General features: G+C 38.0%; 2 protein-coding genes across 3 annotated transcripts in view; one reads left to right on the top strand and one right to left on the bottom strand.

The window, feature by feature from the left end:
- The window catches only part of LOC126378021 (tripeptidyl-peptidase 2), a 477,445-nt gene that overhangs the window by 185,463 nt on the left and 275,943 nt on the right, over window positions 1-16,039 (top strand). The window lies entirely within an intron of this gene.
- Window positions 6,638-7,252, bottom strand: LOC126375837 (protein lethal(2)essential for life-like). The gene has a single exon (XM_050022898.1). It carries the CDS (start codon window positions 7,250-7,252, stop codon window positions 6,638-6,640), a length of 615 nt encoding a protein of 204 aa, XP_049878855.1.

Below are 16,039 nucleotides of genomic sequence, written 5' to 3'. Positions count from 1 at the left end.
GGCAACGTGATAAAATTTTGTCACGATAATTTTATCGATTCTGACGATATAATATCGAGTGGAAACCGTCGCATGGAACTGAAAATCATTAAAAAAAAAACACTTAAATTTTCATAAATTTTCCGACAGGAAATTCCACTTGATATTAACTCAGAATGGAGGTCTGAATCGTCCCACAAAGTTTACGTTACGATGTCACTAACACCCTGTATATTCGTATAAGTTTTAAAATCCGGCGTGCGGTACCCAAAAACAAATGTGAATCGCGAACAAAATGTGGAGCATTCTTCAGAAAACATACTTAACCTCATCTTTTGTCCGTTATAAATAATGGCGGCTAGAAGAAGACATTTTTTTGCCAACAACAATGGCGGGGTAGCGTCTCTCTAGAGGAATTTTGCATTAACCAAGAGCATTTTGATATATTTCTTTTTCCATTCACGGTTTGTGGTGTAAATTAAAATCTTAGTCTCGCTTGTTTTTATTTTTTATAAAAATGCCTTGGGGCTGACTAAGTGATATATTTTTATCGGACTGCAACGAAGCAAAATGGAGGGTAATGTGGTTGACCGCTATGTATGTATGTGTAATGCACGTCTGTTCCAACTTCTAAACTTGAATTCTAAATTTAAATTGATGACATAACTGCTGAAATATGTTCCGTATAGGTTTTGTCTCCAAATCTTGCATAAAACACATATCGGAAGCACTTTATTTTAATAAATACCTAAGACCCCAAAATAATATAAATAAAAATAAAAGTTTAAAAACTAAAACCCGACTACGAAAGAAAAGCTGTGATGAGCAAACTCTTAGGACAGATTGGCATACGACTACGGCTATCAATGAAAATTGTATCATTGGTGCCAGTTCGGGTTAAGTTTGTGTGCACCGGAATGGGCACAATGTATTTTATTTCATTTTTATTAATAATATCAATTTTATTTTATTTATTAGGACATTGATAATTTTAATTTTATTTGATTTTATATAATTTAATTTAATTTTAATTTTAATAATGGAATCTAATCTAATGTACTTATAATTATGGATATTAATCTAAAATAAATAATTTAAATTGAATAAACATCACTATTTGGAAGAATTTCAGAGAAATATTTCTGTCCTCCTGTTTCATACTTTTTAGAGCGTGATTTTTCCGTAGTCGAGTTTTAGTTTTAAACTTATATTTTTTAGCACAAATAATTTAATAGTTGATCCTCCGTTTGATTGTCGGAAGGCATGGGCCCAGTAGTGGGACGTATATTATGCTGTTTATGTTATGTAATGTGATTCAGAAGCACGGAATCATCTTACTTTTTTGGACAGTCAGGTGATTCAGGCGTGCAAAGTCTACTTACTACTACTCAACTACTCAAAAAGCTTACAGCGCTCTGCGGGTCCTATATAACAATGTGTTTAGAGAACTGTTGGGGCTTCCACGTTACTGTAGTGCGTCTGCAATGTTTGCTGATGCGCATACTGATGGCTTCCATGCTATCATTCGCAAGCGAGTCAGTTCCCTAATGACGAGAGTACGTGGCAGCGCCAACAGTCTTCTAAGAATCGTAGCAGAGAGGATGGATGGCCCATTCTGGAAACACTGGGTTATGACTCACGTGTTACCTATACGCCGTGTGGCCAAGTAATGTCATTTAATTTAATATACTAACATAGTTCGTTAAGTCTCTATTGTTTTACTAACATAATATGGATGCAGAATCTGAAATAAATATTTTATTATTATTATTATTAAAGTCCTTACCAAACAAAGAACAGTCTCACAAAGTGATTTAGACAGTGTCCACATCGGAAGTTGAACCCGATTCCCCAGATTGTGAGCTTAATGCTCTAACCACTTAAGCATGGAGTCAATTCTCATATAAAAAAATAAAATAAAAAAAAATCTAAAAAAATAATGCTTTTTGTTAAGTACTAATTAAATATGGACTAGTTTCCGAAATAAATATTTTGAATTTGAATATGAATAAAATAATAATAATTATATTTTAAAATAATATTTTAATATATTTTAAATAATATTATATATTTTTTTTATAATATAATTTTTAAATGAAATCTTTTAAATTTAATATAGACATAGCACCTGTTGCCTTTAATTTTATATGACTTCCATAAATAATAAACTTTTATAAATATTATCAAACCCTTCTTACCTACAGAAAATTTATACAGTTCAGCGGATAACCTTTCTATCAATACCCTTATCGTGTTTATCCTTAAGTGAGTTCTTTCAGCGTTTCTGGAGCGAATTTTATGCTCCAAGTCATAATCCGATACTCGTAGGCTTTTTTATACGAAAGAGTATCGGAGTAAAAAGTGTTATAAGTTATTTTCAAACTATAACGACAGATGATGCCATAGACACCTCAAACACCTCTTTGGATGATGCAGATATTTATTTATTCGTACCAATTGTACACAATAAAACAGGTACTTACAAGGAACATTCAAAGAAACCAGATAGTACCTCTACAGGTATCCTTATCCTGTAAAAAACCAGATCAGTCATATACGTCTGTCTATATGTCTGTCTGTTTATGTAAATAGACCAGGATAACGCTAGGAGATTATGAGTATGGTCACGCACGAGCATTAATATGTATACACTTTGATACCATGTCACATTAACTTTTTTGACAAATTGAATTGTAAGTATCACTTAATTGACAAATATGTTAGTGCGACAGAGTCCTAAAGTGGGTACATTATATTACTCATGACTGTACAGTAACACCAAAACTGACTAGCAGTTGCTCTATAAGTACGAACTTTTCATCCTAATCCCTTGTAAGTAGGTTGAAACTCACGAACTCAGACATCGTGGAAAACCAGACACCGCAATCTAGGAGTAATCCTCTCCTTTCCATATTTATTCAGAGATATCAAACAGCAGCTCAAGTATCCTAATTATGTTTGCTTAGAAACAAGAAGTCTTTTAGATGGGGCCGGATCAAGGAACAGAATCACGATCAGAATCATTTATTCAACATAATTATGAGATTAAACGAACTTACCTGTAAGTGAAGTTCTATCGACGATGCTGGAGCGTAAGACGTAGACTACACTTTAAACCCTCTCGAACAAGGAGCGAGTATAATTATTATAGATAAACTTGTTGAAGGTCAATTTAACATTTTTGAATCTACGTCAGTTCGCAAGGTGTTATGACTGAAGAGAAGAAACGACAAGAAACTGTAACAGCAACACGTCTTTAAATCAATGTAGGTATATGTAGGTAAGATGATTCCGTGCTTCGGAGGGCACGTTAAGCCGTTGGTCCCGGCTATTAGCCGTAAAAACACCTCCACCAACCCGCAGTGGAGCAGCGTGGTGGAGTATGCTCCATACCCCCTCCGGTTGATTGAGGCCTCCCTCCTGTGCCCAGCAGTGGGACGTATATAGGCAGTTTATGTTATGTTATGTTTAGGTATACATTACAAGTTATAATAACTAGAGGAACACATTTAATACCAGACATTTTTATCATTTAGGTAATAATTAATCTTGTAATAAGCTTTTATACATAAAGTAAGCGTCACGTGAGCTTTAAAAACGTATATATTTTCTGATAAATTCAAAATACTGTTTGGTATTTTATTGTAAAAACTTATATCCTTGTATTGTAAGTATCTCTTTAACAGTTTCTCGGAAAGAGAGATAGTTTTTTTAATGACATACATAATATTTTCTACAAGCTACAGATATATTTTCTCGGCCTATGGTTGTCTGGAAGACATCGTTTTTAAGTGATAAGGCCGCTATTGGCCATGTACCTACTTAAGTCTCTTTTGTAACTATTTAATTTTGTTGCATTAAGGTATATTTGTATTGTATTGTATTGGAAATACTTTTTCAAAGCAACAAATATATGATTACATTTGCCATCGTCAAGAAAATAAACACAGAAAAAAATCACTTACTTTGTCTGCGGTCGATCTGCGTTCGTTTCCTGTTTGCTTGGGTTTAGACTTTACCGTGATACCAATTAACACACCAGCTTGAACGCAACTGGAATATAATCGCAAACGGAACGCAAACGCAACGGAGGCGAATGAAATTACCGCAATCGGGGCCCTGTACGGCGAACGCGTGACTGATATCGTAATATCTACGGGTTTGAATCTCAGATCGAACTATAAACCGCAGAACTATGAGTTTGTCTGTAGGGATAGCATTATGCCTGTATCACCGAAGGAGTAGTCAAAGGTGTATTGTATAGCATGTACTTATATTTATTTATTTATTTACACATAATGCTTCTCGCCAGCGAGCCTATTGCCAGTAACCGGGCACAAAACCCAGAATCCACGTTATTTAAGTCATCATCATTACCATTAACGTCCCCACTGCTGGGGCACGGGCCTTCCTTGTGGATGGATAGGAAGATCGGGCCTTAAACCACCACGCGGGCCCAGTGCGGATTGACGGTTATTAACGACTTCTAAGGCAGCCGAGACCAACGGCTTAACGTGCCTTCCGAAGCACGGAGGAGCTCGAGATGAACATTTTTTTTTGTGGTCACCCATCCTATGACCGGCCTTTGCGAAAGTTGCTTAACTTCAACAATCGCAGACCGAGCGCGTTTACCGCTGCGCCACCGAGCTCCTCGTTATTTAAGTGTAGGCTGGTAATTTACTTATTCAAGCATAATAAATGAATACTCTTATATCAATTTGAGGTCGCAGGTTCGAAACCTAAACCAATGATTTTGGAATTTGTTTTCGAATTTATGTTCCGATCATATGTTATTATTTGTTCTATTACTAACACTAGATTAAGTTGTCCATTGCTTGTTACTAACCTGTATGGATCATGTCTGAAATAAACTCTCTTTATTTTATTTTATTTATTTATTTTATAAATAATTATCACGTGCTCAGCGGTAAAGGAAAACATCGCGAGGAAACCGACATTCTCGAGAAATGTATTTCGGAGGTATGTGGCCTAACATATATTGGGCTGGTTTTCCCTTCGCAGGTTGGAATGTCAGACAGGCAATGGTTTCTAATGGGGGTGGCCCTTGGGGTGGCCCAAGGGCCACCCCCGCCGCACCCTAACCTACTGTTATGCCTTGTAAAAATTATGACAAAACACTATTATTCTAAAAAAGAATTATGGATATCTATTTATTAATCCCAAAAATAAGTTATACCTAACAAACCAGTATTCCTAGATGTTATTATGGGAAAGTAAAACTATTATGCTAAAAAACGTTATGCAAAAAGGATTATGATAATTAAAATTATGACAAAAACATTTATGCATTTTAAGAGAATCCCAAATTAACATTATGCTCACTCTAATAGTTTTGTAACTCTATGGTATAACACGCGAGGTGCGTTTCGTATCACAATTTGACGGTTTCACTTCGATAAATTATAATCTACCGAAAAATAATACGTTAAATTGTAAGCAATATGATACGATTCATAATTATTCGACAGTTCACAATCTCGCGAGATTCAAATCGATAGATTATAATCTAACGTTATTTACAATTTTACGGTGACATATACATACACTCCTACCCAGCCATGTTTAAGCCCCATATATTAGGGGACCCTATTGCCATTAAGGAATAAAAATATAATTGCTATTCAAAAATCTAGATTAAGTAAATTAAATTAATCTTTTTGGGGTTATGTATACGTTTTTACAGTAAAATACCTGATAATATTGTGAATTTGTCAGAAAATAAATTTAAAGCTCATGTGAAGCCTACTTTATGTAAAAAGCTTATTATAAGATTAATGATTACCTAAATGATAAAAATGTCTGGTATTAAATGTGTTCCTTTAGTTATAATGTATTTGATTTAAAACTTGTGTTCCAGTTGCAGTTTTTTGTCGTTTCTTTTCTTCAGACATATAACCTTACGAAATGGTGTAGATTCAAAAATGTTAAATTGCTCTTCAACAAGTAAATTCATGATAATTACATTGAATAAATGATTCTGATTTTTTTAAATTTAAACCAGTCACGTATCTTGGAAATCACGTGATATCAATTGTCTATGAATCCAAACATGAATTTGTTAGTAAGTGACGAAGTAACGTAGTGTTGGACACGTTTACCTCGTAAATGCCTATCCACTGTTAGCCTTGAAAACTATTTGAAGCCCTACATCTGAATCCGGCCCTCTCACCGCTAAGCTGTTCGAAATACTTGCACAGTCAGTAACCGCCGAACTAGTTAAGGCCCATGAGTGTACAGTGACTTGTCTGTGTGGTTTAGATTAACTTTAACTTGAGTTAAACTAGGGGTTAACACGGTTAACATGTTTATAGGTACTGTCAATCCGACATAATGGGGATAATGGATTCAATAATAAATTAATGATACAAGTAAAATATTATTTATATTAATGTCTTTTTATATTACCATGGCATTTTTTGTGTTATTATTGGGTTTATTTTATTCGTATAATTGTTTGGGTGTTATTTAATACAAGATTACAATACATAGTTTCAGTTAAATTGAAAATAACATTTTTATGTATTTACACGAAGTACACCTTCTTCAGGTAAATTTTCTTCGCAGTTTTCTTTATCAAATGTTTTCTTACGTTCGCTCCAGTCATTAAGGAATATTGTTTATCTTGAAGATTGCAATATTACATTGAAGTTGCTGCTAAAATGGATAGCATAGAATCTGGTTGGTCTACATCTTTTGATGTTTGACTTGATTTAGCAGGCGGTTGGTCCTTCGAATTCTTTGCTTCTGATTGCGACCCAGTAGCAGACTGTATTGCCTTTACTTCTGACAACATCGCAGCAGATTCTATCAACGATATAGTAGCCGCGGCGTGCGTTACGTCTAAAGGGGCAGTGATCGTAAGCATTCCATCTGAGTTAACGAATGATGTTAGACCGTCTGTATTGCAGCCTGCTGGTAGAGCATAGCGGGCAGCAAAGCGTCGCGTCACTGAAGCATTCTCCTCAAGTTCATCCACATGACCTGCTTCTATGACCAAAAATCCGTCAATAGTCTTAACAGATATTTCCTCCGGCGAAAACTGCCGGACATCTAAGTTTAGCCGGTACGTCTCGCTGTCAATGTTCACGTTGGATATTTGGCCAAGTCCGCTGGATAGAATGGATGATTTGGATACACCCAAAAGCGGCATGGATATTCCGGATACGTTGGATGCATCAGCTTCTGTATCTTTCAATTCCTCAGGTTCAAGAGTCGGGTCGTCTTCATTCGGATAGATGGACCACAGAGACATAGTTTCGGAGCAAAATTTGACTTCTCCAATATATTAATGCAAGCCCATGAACCCAATATTATGGCTCAAATTATTACAATGTAATATTAGGTTCACAGACGCATAATTTGAAATTATTTTAATAGTTTTGACGAATGTATTTCGGATTTAATATGACATAATTTGACGTTGGTACTTTATATTTTTATTACCATTAAATATCAATCATTATTCGTGAAAGAAGATGGGTTATATGGCTGTCGCAGAAAATGTAGAATCTCTGTTGAATCGTTACACTAAATTAGGGTAGTTTTCAACTGGTCAAATCAGTTACTTTTTACTAAATGTCAAAACATGAAATTGCTATAGAATTTGTATGAAAAAGCAACCTGTGAGGCCTTAGAAAAACGTGACAATATGTCGCACTTATTGTAGCATTTATTATTATAATATGTATTTGTACTAATTAAAATCCATAAATAAGTTGAATAGAAAAAAAGGTTTTTGTCACCTTTAGATCTGTCTTTATTTTTTTAGTAATCAGAATTTCATGATTTATCTTTGACCTAGGAAACCACCCAATTACTTTTTTTATTAGCTGAAAAAATATAAAGCAATTATTGTATGCGTCGTTCCACATAGAGCAACACGGACCTCCACTCCACGTGTTGCTTTTTGGTTACGACTCAAGTATGTACTTAGTCCGCAATACCAGCAAATGGAATAACATGCCTCGTAATAATTAGAACACTCAAATTCCAACTAAATAAGTTTCGGCGTTCATTTTGTGAAATACTCTGCAATTAGCTGTCGTTTATGTTCGCATATATCAGTTATTATTGTAAATCCAGATTTACAAACTTGCTCCGTAATTACGTGAAACGAAACGTAGTATTATATATCGTTCAATGGTGTGCTTGGAGTACCTACAACATCGATTTTTGTTTTTATAGCCCTTACCGGTGCTAAGGGAAACTCACATAGGGAAAATTTAAAACGAAAATATTCTGAGTCGGACGGACTAGGCGGACAGTTTTCACTAACACTACCTATTACGTAGGTCTAAGGGCCTGTTCACACTAGCGAATTGTTTCGCGATTTTTCAGCGATTTCACGGCGAGCCGAAATCGCGGGGTGCACACGGCGAGCGCGCTGCGTGTTCGCCGCGTGCCCGTCGCGATTTACTCAACGCCGCGATCTTGCCGTTGTCACCGTCAGGGGCTTTATTCATTCACAAAATGAATTCCGACGAGGAGATACTTCTAGCTGTCTTACTTAGAGGACGATCAAATCGAACGGTAGCGACATGTGGGTAGTTTGCTACTACAAATAATCGCGAAACATACGGCGAAATTGCGACGTGCTCGCCGCGAGTACATAGCGATATCGTGGCGATGGATAAACGCCGCGATGTCACCGCGTGGACGCTGCGATCTCGCCTCGCCGTGAATTCGCTGAAAAATCGCTGGACAAATCGCTTGTGTGAATAGGCCCCAACAGAAAGCTCGGTGAAACGTGGATACTTAGTTCATCTCGCGATGGATGTACCTCTGACTACCCTAATTGGGATATAGTCGTGAGCTTATGTTATTTTCCTTACACTAGCGAGCCATTGCCACCTCACCCGCTGGCTGAAACATGGCCTCCTGAATTATCGCCTGGCTATTTAATAGACGTCACATTTAAAGTTGTTTATTTCTGGAAGACTGTAACCGTTATTTTCAACATGACTCCAGCAAGTTCCTTTGGGGCTCATTATAAAAGGCTTATTGCTCTACAGAGGTGGTTCAAGTGAAGAAATGTACACAACACTGTAGTGTACATTTCTTATACACTACAAGTTCACACTACAAGAACAGTTCAGTGGAGTGTTCAGTTTCGTGTACACTACAAGTGAAGTGAAGTTATATCAAGAACATGATGTAACACTACACTGTATATTAAAACGAGGCTCTGCTTGAATCTTTTTCTATCGTGTGGGTTGTGAGGTGGATTACCAACCTCATCAACCAACTGCTTGAATGTAGAGATGGGTTACCAAAATTCCTGTGGTAATATTACTTAACCAAATTAATACAGTGTATATTTAGTAGTACCTGCTTGATGAACCATTATAATGGACAGATAACTCGTTACCAAACGGTTCATAACATCATAATCTGATGATGTTTTTATCATGATTAATTTCTGTGCAATAAAGTGTATTTGATTTGATGACGATCATCATTCATTATTTGTAGTGTCTTCTGATTGCTTGTGATCCTTACCACCGCGTAAGGGATCACGGGAGTAACTTGTATCTAGAAGGTTACCTGGAAGAGATTTCTACTTAGTAACAAAGCTGCATGTTGTACTCTATTTTGTTATTCTGTATTTCTCGTGTGTGCAGTTAAGTATTTTTTATGTTATGTAGTCAGAAATGTAAGTATAAGCGGCACGACCACAGTGTACTGGTTATCAGCATTATTGACGACATAACTCAAAAAGACAGCCCCTTAGTTGCCCCTGAGTGCTGTATATATGTAAATGTATGCAGTCATTAGTGAAGTTAGCCAATCTCCACACTCTACACTTCAATTTTCGTCGGTTTTGGTGCACGTTATGAGTGGTGAACGACACTGTATGGTTTTACAGTCAAATATGGGTGTACAGTAAACTATGATAATAATAAATAATAAAAAATATTTATTCAGAAAAAAAGGTACAATTTTTTACATAATCAGCATTACATTTTTAATGTAAGTTTTCAATTTATTATGATTTTTACTAAGTGTGATAACTTCTGGTTCTGAGAGATAATGAAGTTTATAGACTTTATGATGAGGTTTTGAATGACGAATATGCTAGAATACGGCAGGTTATAAACATGGATGTTTACAGAGGTTCGTAACCGAAAGCGAAACATTCGGATATCTGAAAAAAAAAACTACCAGTATCCGAAACCAATTTAAAAATCGGATGGGGGTGAAGTCCAGTGACACCTAACATAACATAAGCTCACAACTATATCCCAACTGGGGTAGTCAGAGGTACATTCATCACAAGGTGAACTAAGCACCTCACCTACAACCAACCTCACCGACCGACTGACCTCAGAAAGATACACAAAAAATGTAAAATCTTATAGTTTGCGTCTTCTGGAATTTTGAACGCCGTAGCGTCTAACTTGGACCACACGCAAAGCCCCTAGTATCACCAGATCGATACCCGGGGGGCTCAAACCCTTATCGTGGTCTTGTAAACCTCCTCTTTGTAGCTATCGGCGTAAATCCACGTCTCGTACCAACAGCTAGTTATTTAACAACCAGACGATACCCTCTTGTGAGTTGGTTGCGAGATTCCTATTTGCAGCAATTGGAACGTAAATATTGAATAAAAAGTTTTAAGTGTAGATGGCGCTACGGCTCACCTACAACATTGGTTTAACAGAAAGCTCGGTGAGGCGTGCGTGCTTAGTTCATCTTGCGATGGATGTAGCTCTGCCTACCTCATTGTGATATAGTCGTGCGCTTATGTTGCGTTCACTGTTATTTTTAAGTCCTTATCTCACTAAGACACTATGGTGGCGCCACCAACAAAATGCACGCAAAGAAGTTTATGATGAAAATGTTGTGTAAAAGTGTCTCACCTGGGTGGTTCATCATCATCAGCCGTACGACGCCCACTGCTAGGCATAGGTCTCCCCCAAGGATCTCCACGACGATCGGTCCTGCGCTGCCCGCATCCAGCGGCTTCCCGCGACCTTCACCAGATCGTCGGTCCACCTTGTAGCGGGCCTACCCACTGAGCGTCGTCCGACACCGTGGTCGCCATTCTAGAACCTTTCCGCCCCAGCGGCCATCGGTTCTCCTCGCTATGTGTCCTGTCCACTGCCACTTCAGCTTTGCAATTCTCCGAGCTATGTCGGTGACTTTAGTTCTCCTGCGGATCTCCTCATTTCTGATTCGATCGAGCAGGGAAATACCGAGCATAGGTCTCTCCATTGCCCGCTAAGCGACACCAGGGTGGTTAAAACGGGGTTAAAAAAAGCTATTGCTATTTGATATTTTGCAATTACATTTTTATGCGCCAATATCAAATGAGGGAATTTCCAGGTTATGTTCACCAAAACAATACATATGGCGTTGTACAGATTTAACAAGATAATTACCTATTTCCTCATAGCTTGGGTACATAATTACTCAAACATATATTATTAATGTAATAAAAATAATTGTTGATAGATATTTGGATCAGATATTTGGATTTGGATTGGAGCTCGGTGGCGCAGCGGTAAACGCGCTCGGTCTGCGATTGTTGAATTAAAGCAACTTTCGCAAAGGCCGGTCATAGGATGGGTGACCACAAAAAAAAGTTTTCATCTCGAGCTCCTCCGTGCTTCGGAAGGCACGTTAAGCCGTTGGTCCCGGCTGCATTAGCAGTCGTTAATAACCACCAATCCCCACTGGGCCCGCGTGGTGGTTTAAGGCCCGATCTCCCTATCCATCCATAAGGAAGGCCCGTGCCCCAGCAGTGGGGACGTTAATGGGCTGGTGATGATGATTTGGATCAGAATAATGGTATAATTATCAATCCGCACTGAGCCCGCGTGATGGTTTAAAGCCCGATCTCCCTACCCATCCATAGGGAAGGCCCGTGCCTCAGCAGTGGGGACGTTAATGGGTTGATGATGATGATGATGAATGGTATACAATTATGTTGCTAGGTACCTATATTGCTTCTCTTTAGTTTGATAAGAATAATAATGGGTGAAAGATGTCTGGGTGATAATAAGGGTGATCTTCTAAATATATAAAAGGAGAAACTGACTGACTGACATATCAACGCACAGCCTTAATAGCTAAACGTAGGCACTTGAAATTTGGAAGGGACGTAGCTTAGGTACCGTAGAGGTGCACTAAGAAAGGAATTCCCGGAATTCCCACGGGAACGGGAATTAGCGGGAAAATCCTTTTGTATGAAAAATCAAAACCGCTAAGTTAGACGCTTGAAATTTGGCATGCAGGTACCTTAGTTAACTTTAAGCTTAGTTGCAACAGGATATTGCAAAATTCCCACGGAAACGGGAGTTAGCGGGAAAAAACATTTGTATGAAAAAATCGAAACCGCGTAAGATAGATGTTTTCAATTTAGCATGCATGCATACCTTAGTAAATATAAAGTTTAGTTATGGCTGTATTCTGAAAAATGGGAGTTAGCGGGAAAAAATGTATGAAAAAATCTAAACTACATAAGGTAGATGCTTGAAATTTGATATGCACTCCCACACACACAAAGATCTCCCTTTTATAACACGCCACGCGGACGAAGTCGCGGTCAAAAGCTAGTCATTTATAACCAAAAATATAGGTAAAAGATGCGTATGTCTGTTATCCATGAAATTAGAAGGTTAGTCGAAGGCAACTCTGTACAGCGCCATCTATATTAATTTAGGGACCGTAGACCGGGAACTCCCTCTTTGCAGTACTGTTTTTAGATGAACTGCTTTAATGTGGCTTTTTTAGCTCCAGCCAAGTCATTAATGCCGTTTGCGGCAAATATACAATCACGTGATTTCTTGTAGATATGTGTAAAGTTTGAGGAGCTCGGTGGCGCAGCGGTAAACGCGCTCGGTCTGCGATTGTTGAAGTTAAGCAACTTTCGCAAAGGCCGGTCATAGGATGGGTGACCACAAAAAAAAAGTTTTCATCTCGAGCTCCTCCGTGCTTCGGAAGGCACGTTAAGCCGTTGGTCCCGGCTGCATTAGCAGTCGTTAATAACCACCAATCCGCACTGGGCCCGCGTGGTGGTTTAAGGCCCGATCTCCCTATCCATCCATAGGGAAGGCCCGTGCCCCAGCAGTGGGGACATTAATGGGCTGGTGATGATGATGATGTGTAAAGTTACGTTGACTGCTTGGCTGATTACATTGTCTGTCCATTTTAAGTATGGAAGTTCTATTTTTTCTATCCACCCGCATATTACTTAAGTACTGCGTGACGGTATATGACATAAGTTCCAGGAAAGGCGTTTACCTACTCTTTTATAAGGAATAGCATGGCGGAAATTATGCAGCATTCATAAACCAGGACGAAAGTAAGACGGTTTCTTCTTCTGGACGCAAACGATAAACTTACAGCGGAATCTAAGCTCTACGAGTATGCGATTTTAAGGCCTCATTCAGGAAGACGCACCGCGTCACCCGACATATCTTTGACTTTGCTAACTGACGAGCAGTATTTGTGTCTTATTGACAATTGCAAAAGGTGCAAATCAGTTTCGTCAAGAATTGCAGATACGTCAGTTAACAAGAAACAACATCAGCGACGATACGTGACGCTACAATTCAAACAAACGCGTGCAAAAACGCTCCTCCGTGAACGCTCAGTACATCGTCATATGTTTGTTTCTCTAGCGGCCCGCGCGCGCCGCGCCGCTTGACGCCACGCGCAGCCCTGAACGCGGCCTTAGTCGTCGTCTGTTAGTCAACGAACCGATGATAAATGGAAAACGCGTGGCTTTGGCTTAAGACCACTGAAATCGTCTTTATGAATTTGAATTCATGATTCTACTTCTTGGGAGTATACTATTCACCCCTGCCTACCCCTAGTGGTGCTATGCTAAAGTAAATACGTCGTTTTTCTTGTACCAAACCTCACGCTAGGTAATAACACAAGGCGACTTACAACACTGTTATTAAGTTTTTGTCTGGGGTTAGACTTGGATTTGTGTTCCGTTTATTATGCAATCTTACTGTTAACATGAACCTTACTAGCCTCAGGTACCCTTGTATACATAGGCATAGAATAAGGAATATTATTACGTACTTAACTATAGTATTATTCCCTGAGTCGAGAAGGCATAGCGCGGATCGTTGTTTTTATTTTTTATTATCAGTTCGATGGAAAATTCCACTTCATATTAACTCAGAATAATGAGCTGAATCATCCCTTTCAGTATTCATTACGATGACACTTACACCCCACATAGTTACGTACAGGTACACAAGTAAGTATGGGTGTTAGTAACACCGTAACGAATACTGAGGGGGATGAATCAGATCATGAGTCATTCAGTCAGTCACTGAGTCGATATCAAGTGAAATTTCTTATAGGAAAATTCATGAATTTTTTTTAAAATTATTTTCAGTTTCATACTCTAGCGATGGAAAATTCCGCGTGATATTAACTCAGAATCATGGTCTGAATCACCTATTAACTCGTTACGATGTCACTAATACCCTGTATATTTTTGCAATCTAATTAATTTTATGTTCTTCTAAGAACGCCTGAGAATACAAATAGCAAGTGCTTTAACCTTTACGATCTTCAGCTCTTATATTTTAATAACTCTATGTAGAATATTTTCAGTAATGTAGCTAGCGAGGGTGACACCTGATACTAAAGTAAAGTAAAGTAAACCTTTATTTGTGTGAATACAGTACATAATGATGTTATACAATACTGAGGCACATGTGTATTCAACCTGCATGCAGGCATACAAATATTTGATTTTTACAATTTCAGCAATACAAATAACAGAATAAAATAGATTTCAATTTTACAAATACTCAGTCAACCAAGGATAATATTCTTTAGTCAATATTTTTATCCCTATCTAAATATTCTTTCACACTATAAAAGCAATGCTGGAAAAGCCAGTTTGTCAAAGCAGATTTAAATTTAGGCATTTGTGTCATTTTTAAATTTTCAGGGATGTTATTATAAATTACTATAGTCATACACATTTTTATCATAAATATAACACTTACTAGGAGGACGATAAAGCATATTAATATATTGAGATCTGACTCTCCTGCTAGACACATCTCTAACAGTTTTAAAAAATTCAGGATGTCTTTTCACAAAAATGCAAGCGTCTCTTATATATAAACATGGTAAAGGTAATATTTTAAGTTCCAAGAATAATGGTTTACAGCTTTCTAAGAACCATGCATTGCAAATAGCCCGAACACATCTCTTCTGAAGCTTGAAAGCTCTATTGATATCGACAGAGTTACCCCAAAGTACAAGGCCAAACGTGAGTATTGATGAAACATAGCCATGATAGGCTGTCAATGCGCATTCGATCGACACATTATTTCGTAACTTTTTTAAAGCAAAAGTAAAACGACTAATTAATGTCTTCGCAATAATACATAAATAAACCTCCTCGATCTAAACGACCTCCGTGGTCCAGTGGTTGAGCGTTGGGCTCACGATCCGGAGGTCTCGGGTTTGATTCCCAGTGGGAATATATCACAAAAATTACTTTGTGGTCCCTAGTTTGGTAAGGACTTTTCAGGCTTGAATCACCTGATTGTCCGAAAAAGTAAGATAATTTCGTGCTTCGGAGGGCACGTTAAGCCGTTGGTCCCGGCTATTAGCCGCAAAAACACCTCCGCCAACCCGCTGTGGAGTAGCGTGGTGGAGTATGCTCCATACCCCCTCCGGTTGATTGAGGGGAGGCCTGTGCCCAGCAGTGGGACGTATACAGGCTGTTTATGCATATTGTGTAACTTTACGGAGGTATGTGATTTTTTTACCTGTTGGGGGTGACACCCGTTGCGCGTGTCTCCCCGTCACCCAACCCTGGCTACGCAACTGTTAATTTTAAAGGAATATAATGTTGGAACTAGAAGGATTAATATTTCTACTTTGCACGAACATCCCTTTCATCTTGAGGTTAATCAAATATACTTAATTTAACATTTGTCTCCATTCAGTAAATTAAATCCGAATTTTAATTAGACAATCTTTGAATTAGTCTCTCATTTGTTTAATTAAACTCCTTCCAAGTTGTTTAATTTGAATCTTATTTGATTGTTGT

This window comes from Pectinophora gossypiella, chromosome 2 (genome assembly GCF_024362695.1).
Source record: "Pectinophora gossypiella chromosome 2, ilPecGoss1.1, whole genome shotgun sequence".
Lineage (NCBI taxonomy): Eukaryota > Metazoa > Arthropoda > Insecta > Lepidoptera > Gelechiidae > Pectinophora > Pectinophora gossypiella.
This window is presented reverse-complemented; position numbering and strand designations above follow the sequence as displayed.